The 17,230-nt window shown below is 51.8% G+C and overlaps 6 protein-coding genes across 6 annotated transcripts; 3 read left to right on the top strand and 3 right to left on the bottom strand.

Moving 5' to 3' along the window:
• Positions 1-2,233: 2,233 nt before the first annotated feature.
• Positions 2,234-7,220, bottom strand: Z517_00049 (uncharacterized protein; the record flags this gene model as incomplete). The annotated part of the gene is made up of 2 exons (XM_013433015.1): positions 2,234-3,402; positions 3,452-7,220. 2 exons carry the CDS (start codon positions 7,218-7,220, stop codon positions 2,234-2,236), a joined length of 4,938 nt encoding a protein of 1,645 aa, XP_013288469.1.
• Positions 7,221-7,764: 544 nt separating this feature from the next.
• Positions 7,765-9,671, top strand: Z517_00048 (inosine-5'-monophosphate dehydrogenase; the record flags this gene model as incomplete). Its single annotated transcript, XM_013433014.1, has 3 exons — positions 7,765-7,963; positions 8,024-8,332; positions 8,530-9,671. 3 exons carry the CDS (start codon positions 7,765-7,767, stop codon positions 9,669-9,671), a joined length of 1,650 nt encoding a protein of 549 aa, XP_013288468.1.
• A 724-nt stretch (positions 9,672-10,395) lies between these two features.
• Z517_00047 (uncharacterized protein) lies at positions 10,396-11,412 on the top strand (the record flags this gene model as incomplete). Its single annotated transcript, XM_013433013.1, has 1 exon — positions 10,396-11,412. The coding sequence occupies one exon, from the start codon at positions 10,396-10,398 to the stop codon at positions 11,410-11,412; it is 1,017 nt and encodes a 338-aa protein (XP_013288467.1).
• Positions 11,413-11,561: 149 nt separating this feature from the next.
• Z517_00046 (RNA polymerase II subunit A domain phosphatase ssu72) lies at positions 11,562-12,551 on the bottom strand (the record flags this gene model as incomplete). The annotated part of the gene is made up of 1 exon (XM_013433012.1): positions 11,562-12,551. One exon carries the CDS (start codon positions 12,549-12,551, stop codon positions 11,562-11,564), a length of 990 nt encoding a protein of 329 aa, XP_013288466.1.
• Positions 12,552-13,913: 1,362 nt separating this feature from the next.
• On the top strand, positions 13,914-15,275 carry Z517_00045 (uncharacterized protein; the record flags this gene model as incomplete). Its single annotated transcript, XM_013433011.1, has 1 exon — positions 13,914-15,275. One exon carries the CDS (start codon positions 13,914-13,916, stop codon positions 15,273-15,275), a length of 1,362 nt encoding a protein of 453 aa, XP_013288465.1.
• A 558-nt stretch (positions 15,276-15,833) lies between these two features.
• Positions 15,834-16,623, bottom strand: Z517_00044 (uncharacterized protein; the record flags this gene model as incomplete). Its single annotated transcript, XM_013433010.1, has 2 exons — positions 15,834-16,097; positions 16,213-16,623. 2 exons carry the CDS (start codon positions 16,621-16,623, stop codon positions 15,834-15,836), a joined length of 675 nt encoding a protein of 224 aa, XP_013288464.1.
• Positions 16,624-17,230: the final 607 nt, after the last annotated feature.

Below are 17,230 nucleotides of genomic sequence, written 5' to 3'. Positions count from 1 at the left end.
TCTCTTTTTCGAGTACCGAGTACTTGATCAGGTTACGCCGGCAACCGAATGTAGCTGGAAGTGAGGAGAGCGGGCAGTGGGTGGTGGGCCTTTCTTTCTGACCTGACTGAACCACCGTTCCTCAAAGTAGGTACGATAATACGAGGGGAGCTTGCACCGCACAAACTCGGGTACCTGGCTGTAGCTTGCATTTCCGGCGTCTATTTCAGAACGTTAACCACCGGAGAGATTATCCGGAAAAGAATTCCTCAGATGTCAAAAAGGACCTCGTCTCTGTAAAAGCGAATTCTGTGTTGTACTACACCAGAATATTGACGATTCCTGCTCTTTGAAGAGAGGGGGACGACCAGCAGCCCCCAACGTGGTTCGATGAATTAATCCCCCCAAGTAATGGATCTGACTCTCGCTGTAGCGAATCAGGCCAGGATCTGCGACTTTGCAAAAAAGGACGAAGGACGGGCTTGAAGGTTGTCCCCGTCGATCACCCTTTGCTCGGTGCTTTGGTAGGCTCATCATACTCGGTCCTGGCTCGGTGAACCCTTCAAACACCCCCAAAAATCCCAGCCGCCGATCAGCTTCTGCGGTAACTGCGGTATACTTATGGGTAGGTACAGCTGGATACACTTTGGCCACGGCCCGGGAGCCAGCGAGTTGGTTTGAAAGATTTCCTGACTCCACACCATTAAGCCAGAGCTGTGTCTCGTCCTGATTGGACTAGATAAGTTTTTACAGCGTATGAGGAGGTATAAGTTTCAAGAACCATACTAGCTCTGGAAAAGGAGGAGAGCTTGCGTCTAAGCAGAGAGGCAGCTTTCACGGTCCGGGTAACCATGGCAGAAGATCTTTCGAGCCCAACGAACCAAGAAAGAAAGCGCCTTTGCTTGGTTAGGTGAATTTCTTGTCTCTCTCTCTCTCTCTCTCTCCCCAGTACCGCTCTGGTAGCTGAACGAGCAAGCATTGTATCTCAGCAGCTCAAGACTGGGGCATCGGCCGACCAAAAAGCGAAGCGGCCGTGCGTCGAAAAGGACACGGCGTCCTGCGTCTGTTCCCGGCATCATCATCATCATCGTCACCAAACATAGGACCATTTGAAGAGTTCCACTCCCAGCAAAAGCTGATGACAACTTGGCAGACAGGTGTGGCAGCGAACGCCAGGATCATCACCGACCGTGCGCCAAAGTATAACCTCCCTTGGCCTTCTCTTTCGTGCGTGTTTAACATTCCGATCACGCACTCTCTCCGAGGTTGGTCGTGGTTGGTGTGGGTGGTGCATGCATTGCGCGCTGATGTGCGGTGCGCCGGCACATTCGTCACCTCCAGTCCCGTTCTTTTGTCAGAGAACCCGAGAGATCGACCACATTTTTTCCTCATACTGATCCGCACAGACGGTCGATCCGTGTACCCTTCGTAGCGTGGTGTATCCAGTGTCTCGATCCTGCGACCGTGCACAGGGTATGGATCCAGTGTGACGAATCATCTCTCCCACGCTCAGATCTAATGCCGGACGTTTTTGTCCTCCTTTGAAGGAACAACGCCATTGCTACAAAGCTCGAGGGATCGCAGAATTCCGATGTACACGGGAGAGGAAGGGCGGACGCGGTCAAAGGACTCGGACATTGCGCTCTCGATTCGTCAAACGTTCGCTGGAGCCATATGTTGCTGTCCACCTCTATCGCCTTGGAATATGGGAGGCTGGATCCCGAGATCTGCGACAGATCCTGCTGCTGCGCTTACCAACAATGGATGGCATCGACCTCTATGAACCTGATCAAGCAAGTGCTAGAAGTTGTCTTTGGAGGGGCTCCTGGATAGAGATGTGCACCAGTGCTGAGATTTGTGCTGCCTCTGAAAGACATTTCTTCTGAGAGCGCTAGACAACAACTTGAAGTTCGGGGAAACGAACTTGACCTTGGCTCATATGGGCTCATAAAGAAAATATGGGAACAAGACAGAGTGCAAGAGCCTCTCTGTGCTCATCGTAGGCTTCAACAGCAAAATTACTACGTTGAATGGCTTTTTATACTATGCTCATGTGACTTCGAGATAACCACTGGCCTTGTAACAAGGCTGTGGCACACTTTACAAGGCTGAACCCTGTTCTATTGCTTAGAATGCCAATTACCATATCACTGCCCTTGTGGTCCTCCTCACTTTCCAACAGGACCTCCATCAAGGAGCGCCCAATCCAACCCCCAAATGTGTCTGTAGGAATGCAAACGCATGCTGTCATCACTCATTCATTATAAAACTTCTTCATTATCAGATGCAAGAACAAGTTGACATTGACTCGCAGTGCTCCCTCAAAGAACTCCATGAATTGCGTGTTGTTGAACTGCGCCTGTAAAAGATCGTCGAGCGGCACTTGAGCATTGGCTCCCGGGATCATCATGTTCCCTGAGCTGCCGTCAATGGTGAAGACGCCGACTTCGTTCGAAGAGAAGGTCAAGTCCACTCGGTCCCATTGCCGTTCATTGTAGCCACGCCAGTGGACGAGCACGCCCTTGTCCGCCAGAGTTCGCGCCGAGTATTTGTACGAGCCAAATTTGAAGGATCGCCCAGAACGCTGGAGCTCGCGTTCGTGTTCCCATTGCTTGCTGAAGGGCATCACGAACCTTTTCTTGCTCTTCTTGTTCTGTAGAGTCACCATGGCTTGTTCAATGTAGTCGTTGTAAGTCTTCAGCTGCTGCTCGAGATACAATGCTTGCTCGTTCAGTCGTGCTAGGGTGGTCTTCACATTCTCAAGTTCACGCTGTCGTTGCAGTCTTCGCCGGTGTTTTGTTCGAATGTCAATGGCGATGGCGTTGAGAAGATCTTGGTACTGATTGGCCCGCGTCAATCGACCAATGGACTCTAGCTGCAAGATGTTTTCCAAAGCAATGCGTTTGAGGTCGGGATATGACAGTGAACTGATGTCGAGATGATTGTGCACGTCGGTATAAGCACCACGCCGTCCGTTCCCAGCGCCGAGTTCATCATTGACTAAGGTCTCCCATTTTTCCTCATCTTCTGGTGTGATTGGTTTGACCAGTATCTCAAGGAGGTTGGCCCCTGATTGTATTCGGATAATATAGAGGACGCATCGTTTGGTTTCGGTCAATAGAGTTTTTACATCCGCGTCTGGATCTTCCGAATTGAGTAGTTTGGGGCTCAATGTCAGGCTGATCTCGCTGGAGCTCACACCCCTGAGTTCGCTCTCATTGCTCTGGACGCTACCCAATTCCCTCAGGATGTCGCGGAGAACATCGTCCTGGTTTGGACATGTTGAACTGATCTCTTGGGACAACAGCTTGTGGATGGAGAAGATATCAGCCATTTTGATGTACAGGGTCGGTTTTGTTTTCGCATAGAGATCGTTGAATTCGTCAATATCATAGTGCTCCTCTGCTGGCGGTATTGATATTACTACCCACGGGTTAGCTTGAAGAACTTCAACCGGGACTGATCAACTTACCATGACTCCAGATCGCCGCGAATCGACTGATAGACTCACGTACATAATTGTTCAAGGGTTGCAGATAAATGTTGTCGCCGCCAAACTCACGACCTGAGGCGGCCTGGTTCAACACTTTTGCTATCTCCCCGAGATTCCGTTTTTGTTCTTGTGTCATGGCTCGATCAGCGACACCAAATTTCTCGGGCTCTAACAGAGCTGGTTGGAGGTAATGACGCCACAGCCACTGGCCCACGAGCTGAAGTACAAAATCAGCGTCTTCGCCGGGGAATCGTGCAACGAGATGTCCGTGTGTCTGTTGAACAACGAAGCGGACACCAAATGGCATTCGATGCAGACAGTCCTCCAGGCAAAGGAAAAACTGATCCGTGATATCTCGAAGATCCTGCATATGGGCAATGAATGTTGCTCTAGTTTCCGGATCTCGGATGGCCACCTCCCTTGGCACATTGGGATCTCTCTGGCTTCGTCGACCTGTCCTCAGCTCTTCATTGTTGATGGCGGAGACATATATCTGTAGAGGGTCACTTTCAAGATCGAGCGCAGTGTTGTCGATGATATTCTCTTTCACGAGGGGTCCGAGGATGTCTCTCAAGAACTTGCGGTCCCGGGTTGACTTGCTGTAGGCTCCAAACAACTTATTGGAAAAGGAATTTGTCCGCAGGTATTCCTGAAGAGATGCGGAGAAGTCAACTTCTTCTTTGATGGACCGGGCAATCAATTTGACAAGGTAGTATTCTTCCCTTCGCTTTTGAGCGTACCCAAAAATGCCCATGACCAGATGTTTGACTCGATCACACTCCTTCTCCGCAGTGGCTTGCTCCCTGATGCGTCTGAGCAGTCTCGACAGATACTGAGGCTGGGTTTGAAGCAGGAAGAATAGTTCCTGATAATGCTCCAGTTTTCGGCGCGAGGTCTTGTTGAGTGCTTTCAAATCGAACGGATCTTTGGAAGCAATATCTGAGTTTGGAAGGAGAGCACCAACATGGCCGCCAAAGTGTCGCTGATGCTTGACAACTTCATCCAAGGTGATCTTGTTCTTGACCAAGAGAGCAATTTTGATGTCTAGCTGCGTGATGTACTGATCTGCAAGCTCATTTTGGCGGACGTGCTGTACCACGGTCTTGCGAAGTCGTTCAAATTCCACCTCTTCTTCGAAGTCAAAGTCACTGTCGTTTAGAAGGTGCACGAAACCTTTCAGTGTCCCTACAGGAGGGTTCTTTCCGGCTGTGAGGCTTTTATATGCCTTTCCCTGAATTTTTGCCCGAACAACGCTCTGAATCTTGATGACCTTTTCCATGTTCTCTTTGAAGTAACGCTTCTTCTCTGTGAACTGGGAGCGAATACTGGCAGCTCTTATAAGGGCTTGCAGTTCGGTAACGGATTCATCGTGCATTTCCAACTCACTTAGCAAGTCTCCGACGTGACTACGGCAGAGCATGGCACGAATCAGAGCTTGTAGTTGAACCGCTTCCTCCTGGGTCTCACCAAGTTTCGCGAGCAATTCTCCGGTTTGGATCCTTAGAAGTGCTCCGCGAGAAAGTGCTTGAAGCTGGACGAGCTTAAGCGCATGTCTTTCCAGATCTTGGTGCTGTTTTTTCAGTTGCTTCCGCAATGTGAAGCTACGGATCGCAGCCTGCAAAGGTATAGTGCTAGTCGATTGTCGTAAGAGGGACAACTTGAGCGAGCTGAACGCTTCTCGAGTATTTGCGCCTCTGAGGATCGCTTGAAATTTGTTGATAGACGCTGATTGAGATCTCAAGGACCGCTTCAGATCAGTAAGTTGGGCACGGACTCGACCCCCTCGTAGGGTGGCCTGTAACGAGACCCATGCTGGTGTTGAGCTAAGCAGTCCATGCTGCATCTTATTCTGAGTGGCTCTTGCAAGTAACGACCTTGCTACAGCTTGAATTTGAGTGATTGCATCACTTTGGCCTTCCAGAAATGCGTAATCGTCATGGAGTGCGGTTCTGGCCAGCATCCCGCGAACTGCAGCTTGCAGCAACATGACTTCTTTTTCGGTTGTCCTTGTAGCCTCGTATTGATCGAAAGCGTCCCGCCTAGAGAGTGCTCCTCGTATGGCACCTTGCAGCTTGCAGATACTGGCCTCATGTGTTCGCACCCGTGACTTAACGGCACGAGTTTGGGTCCGGACTTGGCCAGCCCGAAAGAGGCTTTGAAGTTTGAGAACATCCTTTTCTCTTGATTTCCATTGCTGAGCCTTTTTTTCCTGTCGCACTCTTACGAGAAATCCTCGGGATGCAGTCTGGAGATTTGTGGCGAAACGCTGCATATGGAGCCTGTAGCCGGCAATTTGCCTTGCCCAGTCACCGCGCACGCGCGACTGGATGTCGATGATGAACTCCTCAGCGTCCCAAAGCTTCTGCATCAGATCGCCTAGTCGCAGTCTGACCAATGCACCACGGGCTTGATTCTGGAAGTCTAAGATGATGTCTTCGTGCTCGCGTAACTCTCTGTCTTGTCTTTCGGCTTCCGTTTCCACTGGCTCAGGCTCAGGCTCAGGTTCAGGCTCACCAAAGCTGGCGCCCATTCCCGAAAAGCTAGGCATGCTAATCCCAGCTTTGTCGAGGCCTCGCTGTGTCTGTTCCAGTTCATGATGCTCAAATTCGAGTTGACCAACTAGATTTCCGATTCGGAAGTCAACCATGCCTTTGCGGTAGAGCAACCAGGACAGAGCATGAATGCAGTAGATTACCTTCGGTATGTTTTTCTTTTCGTATAGATCGATCAGCTCGAAGCGAAATAGGTCCGGGAGACCGACATCCTCGAGAAACCGGAAAAACAGAACAATATTGTCCGAGTGCTTGAACTGCAATTTCGGATGGCGAAAGATCCTGAGGACCTGGTCTGGATGAAATGCCTGAACTATTTCTGCCAGTGTGACTCCGTCGCGCAAAGCCTCTTCGAGTTGCACAATGGGTGGAATCGGCTTGTTGATGATGTCCTCGATCCATTCTTTCGCTTCACCAATATGACAGAGGTATTCGTACGCCTGCAAAAATTGCCGTTGTTTGTCCATCCAGTTTCTCTCACTCCAGCCGTAATTCTTTGTCATCGACTGAGCGCCTGGTGCAACCGAGTCAGTGCGTTTCAACTGCCTTCGATTATGTAGCCCGGTGACAGACTGACGAGGGGCTGCGATTCGAAATTCTTCGGCATCACCGCCCTGGGCAAATTTTGACAAGGTTTTCAGATAGGTCGTAGAAGATTTCTGTAGCTCTTGGAGGTCAGGGGCTTTGAAGGTGTTCGCATGCGGACTTGATGCACTTTGGTGAGTGTGCGTCCTGGGTTGATGCATCTCTTGATGATGCTCATGTAGATGCTTGTCCACGAACGGATCTTCAGAGGAAGCCTGAGGAAAACGGTCGATGGTGTGAGCTCGCACATGGTAGGGACTCGGTCGGCGGGCCTTGGTTGTCGACGTTGGCGATGGAGCTTGAGGAAGTGGGCGCAGACTTTGGCGAATATTGCGATACACATGGTCAGGGCTGTTTTCCACGCTGCTGTTTCCTCCATATGTCCTGGTAGGCGTCATGTCTTCTATGACTGTGTTCGCTCGCTTGTGACCAGGAGAGGCCCTAGAGTAGATACTAGAGTTGGTGGAAGTGACGGTGCTTGTACGACTGGGGAGAAAAGCACTCGATGCCCCAGAGTAGGCGGACGAAGCAGTGGAAGCTGCTGATGTCTGCCGTTGAGGAAAGACGAATTGATTGTCGGTTTGTGCTCGGCGAAGAGCGTAGTGCGACATCCCGAAGATAATTCAGACACAGTTTTCACATAGAAGAGCTTTGGATCCGATCGTACTCGAGGCTTGCGTCGCATCCTCAACGGTCTGCGCAAGGTGTCATTCGATTCGGTGATGGGACTTCGACAATTGTAAATTCGACGTTTTGACAACCTGAAGAGTAGCCAGTGGTAGGCAAGACCACAAGAGTGAGATTGAACTCGACAGGCAGTCTGACTTTACTGAACGACACCTGGGGAAGTTGATGACAGAACGAAAACCCTGCAGTTTCTCACTTGACGCTTTGTTTACATCTGGTCTCAAAACGGATGGTGGGACACGGGTGCCAAGAGTTCTAATGAACTGCACCGATAATTGGTCAGTCCCGCAGACAGAGGCTATTGGCTGTGCAGGGGCCACCACTCTCCGCCTTTGCACTCAAAAATTCCTCTTCCGATCCAGACTTTCTGAAAATTTCCCCTTCCTTTGGAAAGGCACTCCCTGACCCCAGCAGCCCAACTGTCCGACACTCTTCTGCTGTAGAACCTCTTTCAGACTTAATATCAAAATGCCGGTCGCCAACGGAGACATCGCCAATGGCACCCCTGTCATGCGAAAGGGGGAGATTCTCGACTATCGGACAGCCCTCCAAGTTCTCCAGTCCGACTACGATACTCGTGATGGCCTGGACATCCATAGTCTTTTGGACTCGAACAAAAACGGTGCTCTTACCTACAATGACTTCCTCATTCTACCTGGATATATTGGTATTGTCCTTCCCAGAATCCATTTTTCTCGGAGACCATATTTCTGATACCCCTGAACAGGCTTTGCTGCGTCTGAGGTCACCCTCGACTCACCAATCACGAAACGAATCTCTTTGAAGACCCCCCTTCTTTCCTCTCCTATGGACACCGTCACAGAAGACTCGATGGCTATCCATATGGCTCTGCTCGGCGGTCTCGGTGTCATCCACCATAACTGCTCCGCTGAGGAGCAGGCCGATATGGTTCGCAAAGTCAAGAGATATGAAAACGGTTTTATCTCCGACCCTATTGTCCTGAGCCCCAAGACTACCGTTGGGGAGGCCAAAGAGCTGAAAGAGAAGTGGGGATTTGGCGGGTTTCCAGTTACCGGTACGTCTTACACTGTCAAGGGTCAATTTGCTCATGCCTTTCGATGATGTCCAAAACTATTTACCCTTTTAAACTTTCGTTCATCCGCAGCATGAACTTGCAATGGGGAATTATGGAGATTTCTGTCTGAGAAAGATGCTACAATCTGCGTTCTGTCTTCGAGTATTGGTGAATGAAGTAACTGACAGCATGAATAGAAAACGGGCAACTCAAGTCCAAGCTTATTGGCATCATTACCACTCGCGATATACAGTTCCACCCACGTCCTGATGACCTGGTCACAGAGGTCATGTCGAAAGATCTGATTACTGCACCAGCTGGCACTACCTTGGCTGAGGCCAACGATGTCCTCCGCAAGTCCAGGAAGGGTAAACTGCCCATCGTTGACGCAAGCGGCAACCTAGTGTCACTCCTTTCGCGATCCGACCTTCTCAAGAACCTCAACTACCCTCTTGCCTCCAAGTTACCACATTCTAAACAATTGATTGCGGCGGCGGCGATTGGTACCAGACCTGAGGACAAGATCCGCCTGCAGAAATTGGTCGAAGCTGGACTGGACATCGTGATCCTGGACAGCAGCCAGGGAAACAGCATGTATCAAATCGACATGGTCAAGTACATCAAGGAAAAATACCCCCAACTCGATGTGATTGCAGGGAATGTGGTGACTAGGGAACAAGCCGCAAACCTGATCGCAGCTGGTGCCGATGGCCTGAGAATTGGCATGGGCAGCGGCAGCGCTTGCATCACACAGGAAGTCATGGCTGTGGGACGACCCCAAGCTACGGCTGTTCACGCCGTATCGTCCTTTGCAGCCAAATTCGGCGTGCCATGTATTGCAGACGGAGGTATTCAGAACGTTGGCCACATTGTCAAGGGCATCGCGATGGGTGCTTCGACAGTCATGATGGGCGGTCTTCTTGCCGGTACCACGGAATCTCCTGGCCAGTCTTACATCAACCGTGAAGGCAAGCTTGTCAAGGCATACCGTGGAATGGGCAGTATCGATGCCATGGAAGACAAGAAGGCCGGCGGAGGAGGCAAGAACTCTAAGGCTAGCAATGCCGGAACGGCCAGATACTTTTCGGAAGGCGATCGATTGTTGGTTGCGCAGGGTGTCTCGGGAGCTGTATTGGATCGAGGCTCTGTCACCAAGTTCGTCCCTTACCTGCTAGCTGGTGTGCAACATTCTCTGCAAGACATTGGTTGCAAGAGTCTGGCCGAGTTCCGCAACGGAGTGGCCAGTGGGAACGTGCGGTTTGAGCTCCGGACTGTCAGTGCCCAAGCCGAAGGAAACGTGCATGGGTTGGACAGTTTTGAGAAGAAACTCTACTCCTAAGAGGCTTGACACAAGCCCGGATAATAGCATTGCGAGGGCGAAGGGGGCGTCTAGGTCTGCGGAAGTTTGATGCTTACGCCATCTCAAATGTTTCGACGTTGCAAATGATTTGATGATTGGAATGACATACCCACAGGCAGTTGGAACTACATACATCGTACAAATCACGAGCCAAAGTTGTAAATTCACACCTGTCTGACTTACTACCCAACACAGAAGGTTATAGATCTTATTTGCACATCTCCGCCCTTCACTCAGTAATATGGACCTCGGCGTCTCGTCGGCTCTGCAAGGCACCTGAGCGTCCAACGAATGACAACGCGCCTCGCACATAAGTGTAAGCCGAATTAGTAGCCCAGCTGTGCCTCTGTACGAAGGATAATGACACGTTCTCCATCCTCCTCTCACCCCCACGGGTCATTGCTGTTTTCTGATCAGCCTCGGTCTACAGAATATCTCCCTCGAGTTTCCCGTTTTAACAACCAATTTTCCTCCAATGTTTTTGTTTCCTTGGACCTCGAAATGTAGATTTGCGTCTTCATATATTCGTCTTTTAGACTCTAGTGGTTTGTACCTGTATCCTTGTCGGTTTTCCTATCCTCGGTCACCAAAACGTTTTCCCTCCCGACTGCTATACTCGAACATCAGACAGTACTGCCTCGCCTCCCACCGATACCGAACCGTCGGCAATTGTAAAACCCGCTGTACATACGGGGCGTTCACCATGTCCGGGAAACAGAAGCCCAAGTTCGAGGTCAGAGGCTACAGCGAGCACAAAGCTCCCAAGCCGGCGTCTCCCTCGGCCAGCACGATTCTCGTCTCCCCAAACAATGAGATTCTCCTTCTTCACCGTGTCCAGACCTCCAGTGCATTCCCCTCGGCACATGTGTTTCCCGGAGGCAACCTGGAGCCAAGCGACGGGGAAGTGGCGAGCGATCCTACAGATGTGAATCGACATCTGGAAAACATCGCCTACCGCACGGGCGCCATTAGGGAGTTGTTTGAGGAGACGGGGATTCTATTGGCCCGCGAATCCAGGACCGCAGAGTCACTCCTCCCCGTCAGCACGGCCGTACGAAAGGAGGGTCGCGAGTCTGTACACAAGGGCAAGGTTTCCTTCAAGTCCTGGCTGTCTTCGATTTCCCCAAATGCGGTCCTCGACACAGACCGCCTCATCCCATTCACCCACTGGATCACCCCACCCAATGTACCGAAACGGTTCACCACGCAGATGTACGTCTACTTTGTCGACCCGGCGGAGAAGGGCAATCCGAGCGTGCACGCAACAGCAGATCAGATCGAGACCATGACGCCGGAATGGAGATCCGCAAGAGATTGGCTGAGCTTGGCGAGGAGCGGGGACATCATCCTGTTCCCGCCGCAATTTCTGCTCCTCTACCTGGTCTCGGAGATACTTGACGGCCCTGGTGACAGCGAGGAAGACATCCTGAGGAAGCGAGCCATACTAAAGAGGCGGATCGAGACCGAAGGGACCCCGGTGCCGTGGAAGGATAAGTTCATTTCCCCCATCGGCATGAGCTTCGGCGAGGATGGCCGAAGCGTGCTTGCCCTGGATAAACCTGGTCCTGAGTTGAAGGCTTCGACTCTGAAGGGAGATGACGAGTATGTTGTGCTGGTCAAATTCAACAGAGAAGGGCCAAGAGACGTAGAGATTGGTTTGAGAAAGGAGGTCCTGCGGGAAAGAAGGGAAAGGGGAATAGACAAGCCGAGTAAGATATAGAAAGCCCTATATGCATATATTATCGCGGTTTGAATTCATGGGTTTATTGTCATGACCGAAAACCTCCAGCGCCTCGCTAAGTATTCAATGGGCGACGATCCACCCTGGCTCAACATGTCATCCTGTGATCTGACCGCCATCTTTCCTCTCTAAAACCACGACAGAGTCCACAACGCTGGTAGATTGGGCCACCGTTCCTGCCACCTAGCAAGAATCTCAGGAACTTTCTCGTCAAAGCTCATCCTGGCCGCGCCAGTTCCGTTCTCCCACCCTTGGCTGCCACTTATTTGCCTTTCCTGAATGGCCGCCTCATTCAAGCTATCGGCTAATTCAAGAATCGCTCCTCCACCAACCAGCGCTTCTTCATGATTATCCTTAATATCGATGTTGAAGACGTGAACAGGCCTATTCAAAGGCGCTCCGCGGTCGAGTAAATTGTCCACGACGGCGTCCCAGCACCGTTCCTCGCAGGTGAAAATCACGTCCACAACGCCTCCTTCCGTTCCTGCAGCGCCTTTATCGCCGCGATTCAAGGCCTCCATCCTGGCTGCGCCAACAATCCAGTCATGAAACCGTTCTGGTCCCCATTTGATCTTCCTATTCCGATCAAGCATGTTTAATATGCCATTATTCCGATACAGTCGGGCGTCTTGCGCGTTCAGTTCGTCGTACATCTTCGTATAGGACGTAGTGTTGAAGTTGTAGACTTGAGGTTGTGAGATGGAGGGACCTGGTAAGCGGACGTAGCTACCCGTACCAAAGGAGATGACGGGGTATTGGTGCTCCGAGGTAGAGAGACGAAGATGGGCTTCCATGGAGCGATTGTTGTTGGAGGCACAAACTGTACAAAACTTGAGCTTAAAGGGGACTTCATTCTGTGAAGAACTGGTTACAGCAGGAGATGTCGGTGTGGCGGGTGCGAGGGTCGTCGACGTCGCAGTGGCGGGCGGAGTGGATGGATCGATGGTACCGTCGAGGCCCGTAGAGGACGTGACTTGCAAATGACTCTGTCCTGTAGGAGCAGTCACGGTAGAGGGGGGAGTTTGCGCGGACGACGATGGGGGTTGTGGTGTTGGTTGAGCAGGTTGCGGCGTCTGTGTTCGCGCCTGAAGGCGAGCACGTCGAGGATCTGCGGACATGATGCGAGAGGGACAGGATGTGCGTTATTGCTCTACAGCAAACATGGTATAACTACCGGCGTCTAGGTCAGTGGATTCTCTGGATATGTGGAGAGAGACAAGTAGTTTAAGCAAGCCACAAAGCGGCGAAGTCAGAGGTTTGAAATTGCGTATTATTCGTGGATGTCCGCAGAAGAGAATAGGACAGCTCCAATAAGATAGTCATCACAAGATGCGTAGAGGGAGAGGAAGGGTATGCTGGTGTCTTAGAACTGACCTTGGTATGCGGCTTGAATAAAACCTGGTGATAGAACAGGACAGGCTAACTTGCGAGCTCCTTTGTGGACGAATATTTGGTACAAGGTACTTTGGACCTCTTGGTGGTTAACGCCCAGGCTGTCGAGACTCGAGATCGATCAGAGAGCGCGGGCAGAAAATTCCCGGTTCTGGGTCAAAATGCGGCTAAACTTCTCCATACTGATAGAAGCGAGGACTGGGAGCACGAAGCCTAGCGGGACCTGGGCGGCATCTGAAACGCCTAGCGGACGGCTGTGGGGAGCCTGTAGTGCCTGTGGCCGCCTCTGGTTGGAGGTTGCCTGTGCTCTCTTACCCCCCGTTTAGGTGCCAGTCCAGTTGGAGGCAGAGCCAGGGCTTACATATGGCCCAGTCACAGCAGTTACAGCAGTATTAGCCACTCAAGGCCGGTTCCCTCTCTTCTCAAGATCCAGGTCCATTCTCAAGGCGAACCCAATTCCTCGATCTCGACAACCTTGCATATTTACTCTCAAGTCGGTCCCTTTACCAGGCTTTGGCCTGATCATCCTGCTTTACCTGACTCCAGCGCAATTCTGGTCATACTCGTCGTCAACACCACCACCTCGATGCACACATCGCCTGACCTTCTTGCTCTTCTAATCCCTGGGCATACTTTGGACTTTTGCCTGCGTTTCGGCCCATCACGTCTCTCTCTGATCGCTATATTTAGATCTGGCTCTCGCCGTTCTCGCCTAGCCTGATTCTCGACAACTGGACTCGACGTTCTCACACAGCTCGTTATTCTAATTAGGACCCTTCAGCTGCTCGTAGCTGGCTGCTGGGGACGCCCTTCTGATTTTCCATTCTTTTCCTTCGTCTTCGACATTTTCCCTCCTTGTTAAGCGCGCGCGCTGCGCCGTTCCTTCGATTCTCCAGATTCACCGCCGCCATTGGCACTGGGGACGCCTTATTAGCCGCCCAACGCACGCTCTTCGCTGGCTCGTTCTCGTGCCTATAGGTGCGCTTCGGCGAAGGATAACAATTCAATCGTTCTTCGTTTGCGACACCTGTGCCTCCCTGGCTATCTAAACATCTCGCGACCGAACCCATCCTTCTTGTACGGTCAGGATGGCCACCATCACAGCCTCACCACCTGCGATGTCTCCTCCGTTGGCCGCAGCCACCACCTCTCCTCCCAGTCTGCCTCCTTTAATCACTACCACCCCGAATACGCGGCGGACGAGCTCGCAAAGGCCAACCTCATATGCTGAAAGACGGATGTCGACTTATTCCACAACTTCAAAAGGTTCCTACCTTCCGCAGTCTCGACCGACGTCCTATGTCTTTCCCGCCTTCCACTCGAGTCTACCATATACCCTCGTCCGAGATTTTGCATATTTGACAACGCACCCTTTACACTACGGCCCCCCTCCGCATCAATCGGGTCTCTCTACACCAGCGAGTGAGTCAAGAAGACTTTCCGACCCAGCGATCTCATCATGGGACGACTCCAGAGGTCAATGGTCTGCGACGCCGCCTTGGATAGCAGAAACAAACCCCAGCGCTTTTAGTCGGGATCGGCTACCTGCAATGACATTCAAAGATGATGGGCCGCCCTACAGCGAAGATGAGGATATCCAATCCCCCATTGTCACCACGAGCAGGCACAAGAAACATAAATCCAATGAGCGAGGGAGGTCGCCCGGAGCGGCAGGTCCCCATCGCGGCGTTGTGGTTGGCGCAGCCGGTCATCCTGAGGAAGCAGACGGGCCCGGTGAAGCTGTCGAAACATACGATACCAACAGCCTGAGGTTCCTGCACGAGCCTCAACACCGCGACTCCAACTTTGCCAAACCTCTTCAACGCAATCTTTCCCCTTATGGCGACGAAGGTCCCGGCTCTGAAGACGAATACTCAGACGCCGAAGACGATACGCGGTTCTCAAAAGACTATTCGTTTACGATTGCCAGTCCCGACGAGGAAATGCACGGCAAGGCTGTCGCACTCTTCGACTTCGAAAGCGAGCATCAAAATGAATTGCCCTTGAAGGAAGGGCAGATAATTCTAGTGTCATATCGACATGGCCAAGGTTGGTTGGTGGCCGAAGATCCCAGGACCGGCGAGAGTGGACTAGTGCCCGAAGAGTTTGTACGCCTGGTTAGGGACATCGAAGGCGGCTTACGCGGGTTAAATGCTGTGACTTTGGATGGTGACGGGAACATGGACAGTATCATCAGTCCTGTATCAACGGATCCTGGGTCGATCAATACGCCGGTACCGAACAACCATGATTTTCCTCCTTCGCAGCAACAAGGTTCATACAAGTCCAGCAGCAATGGTGGCACCTATGGCGAGAAGCATCCTCCAGTGCAGTCGACTTTTAGCACTAGCAGTCGCGATTTCAGCCCATATCCCTTACCCTCGAAGGGCGACGAAAACTCTGTAAAGGAGAGGGAGAAAGAACGAGAAAAGGCGACCGACATAAGCTAGTACCCTGTTCCGGTTGCTCCCTTCTAACGATCTTCCAACTCAATGGAGAGGCAGATAGTTACGGGGCGGCGGAAAGAACACGGTTAAGACCAGGAATCAACGACACGCGTTAGACTGGGCCTGCGCTGCATGGGTGATGGCATGATAAATTTTTATTCTCTAATGTGTTGTATGATATGATATCCCATGGATTATGCCACAAGGCAAACTCTCGACGGCCGCAAACGGGCAGTGGGCGGGTAGGAAAGGGCCACACAATATGGGCTTTTGGGACGGACAACGGATGAGGACATGGTACACATGAATCTGCGAAGCGTACCAACGCGCAAGAAGAGATGTTTCTTCTTTCCAGCGCATGGAGACGAAGCTGCCCGGAGGGAGCTGACTCTGATCTCTACATCTCCTCTGATATTGCAAATGAGACCATCTCAAGGGGGTATAGATGCTGACACCAAGAAAATAGAGGAAGAAGAAACAGAGAAACTTCCAAACGTGCAAGTCAAGCTAGTTTGAACAATGATGTAGGCCGAGTCGTGCTTTACCTTAGTCCTTTTCTCTCTAGACAATGGGAACGTCTGTTCGGCCACGCAAAGCCCTGTTGAGGCTGTGGTCTTGATCGTCGTCCCAATGCAAAGGCCCTTGGATGTCCGCGAGAGCCGCGAGAGGGTAGAGTGCATTCACGCCTTCAACCGACTCCAGTTCTATCAGGAATGCACAACCACGCCGTTCGTCGGTAACCCAGGATGGCCGAATCGTGAGAGCCCCTCCCAGGTCACCGTCCGCCAGATAGAGTGAGAGATAGCAGTCAAGGACATTGCTTCTCTGCGGGAAGAGTCGTGGCAACCAGGACCTCGTTCCGCTCTCACCGATCTTAGATCTAAGAGTGGTTTCTGTGGCGGGTGCTCCGTCTCCCAACCCGGCTATTTTGCGGACTCACCGCGTATTCCTTGTATCCATCGTCCCAGTCCTCGATTCGTCTGCGAGAACCATCACTCCCGGACGATCCTGTGACTCTACGGCTGGCTCGCCGACTCAGCTTTCCCTGGTCCTTCTCGTACCTCAATCTCTCCACCTCCCTCCTCGAGGCACCCCCGTTGTTGACCCGGTCGCTCCAGATCAAATGCCTCGGCTTGCCCGGGTAGATGCCCCTGCGGACTTTTCTCTTGCGGTTGAAGTAGGTGAGCGAGATGTAGAAGCCGTGGATGTGTGAGGGGATGATGGCCAGGATGAACATGACGCAGTTGAAGAGGAAGTCTTCGTTCGGCCCCGTGATGAGCATCACGGCCAGCGGCGGGAAGAGGATGTTCAAGGCCGTGATGACCAGGCGTTTGAAGAGTGGGATTCTCATTGTCACAGTGAGATCACGTCCCGGATGGATCTCTGGGTGGTCTGGGTGACCAAGTCCCTCGCGTGCAGCTTCTGTGCAATGGAACGAATAATGCCAGCGTGTGGGTTTGATTCCTTCCCGCAAGGAAATAAAGACAAACAGAGGTAGTCGATATCAAACAAACAAATGTGATGTCGAAGCAGTTTCAAGTGTCTATCCTTCTTCTCATACTGTGAGCCCAAAGAGTAAAAGTTAGAGAGAGCGCAGATTTCAAGAATGTTTTGCACCATTTGTGGGAGCTGCAGCAGCCATCGTCATCATATACTCCCCCCTGCTCACTTTTCGCTTCTCACCTCTCCCCTTCTCAACCCGTGGGCGGCGCGGTGCTGAGCTGTGCGCCCATCCAACGCCTCTAACGCTCTAACGCAGGGACCTCTGCAGGTAGGCAGGTTCTTTGCCCAGCCGGGAAATCCATCGTCGAGCAAAGTCCACCCGAGACAAGAAAAAGCATGGCACAGAACAAGTCTCCGAAGCGTTGATCGGGGAGATCGTCGACGTCTGGGAATCGAACAAGACGTCATTTTCCTATCGGTGGTGGCTGTGGCTGGGCCGTCGCCAATCGGGCCGG

The sequence above is a fragment of the Fonsecaea pedrosoi genome (assembly GCF_000835455.1).
Source record: "Fonsecaea pedrosoi CBS 271.37 unplaced genomic scaffold supercont1.1, whole genome shotgun sequence".
NCBI lineage: Eukaryota > Fungi > Ascomycota > Eurotiomycetes > Chaetothyriales > Herpotrichiellaceae > Fonsecaea > Fonsecaea pedrosoi.
This window is presented reverse-complemented; position numbering and strand designations above follow the sequence as displayed.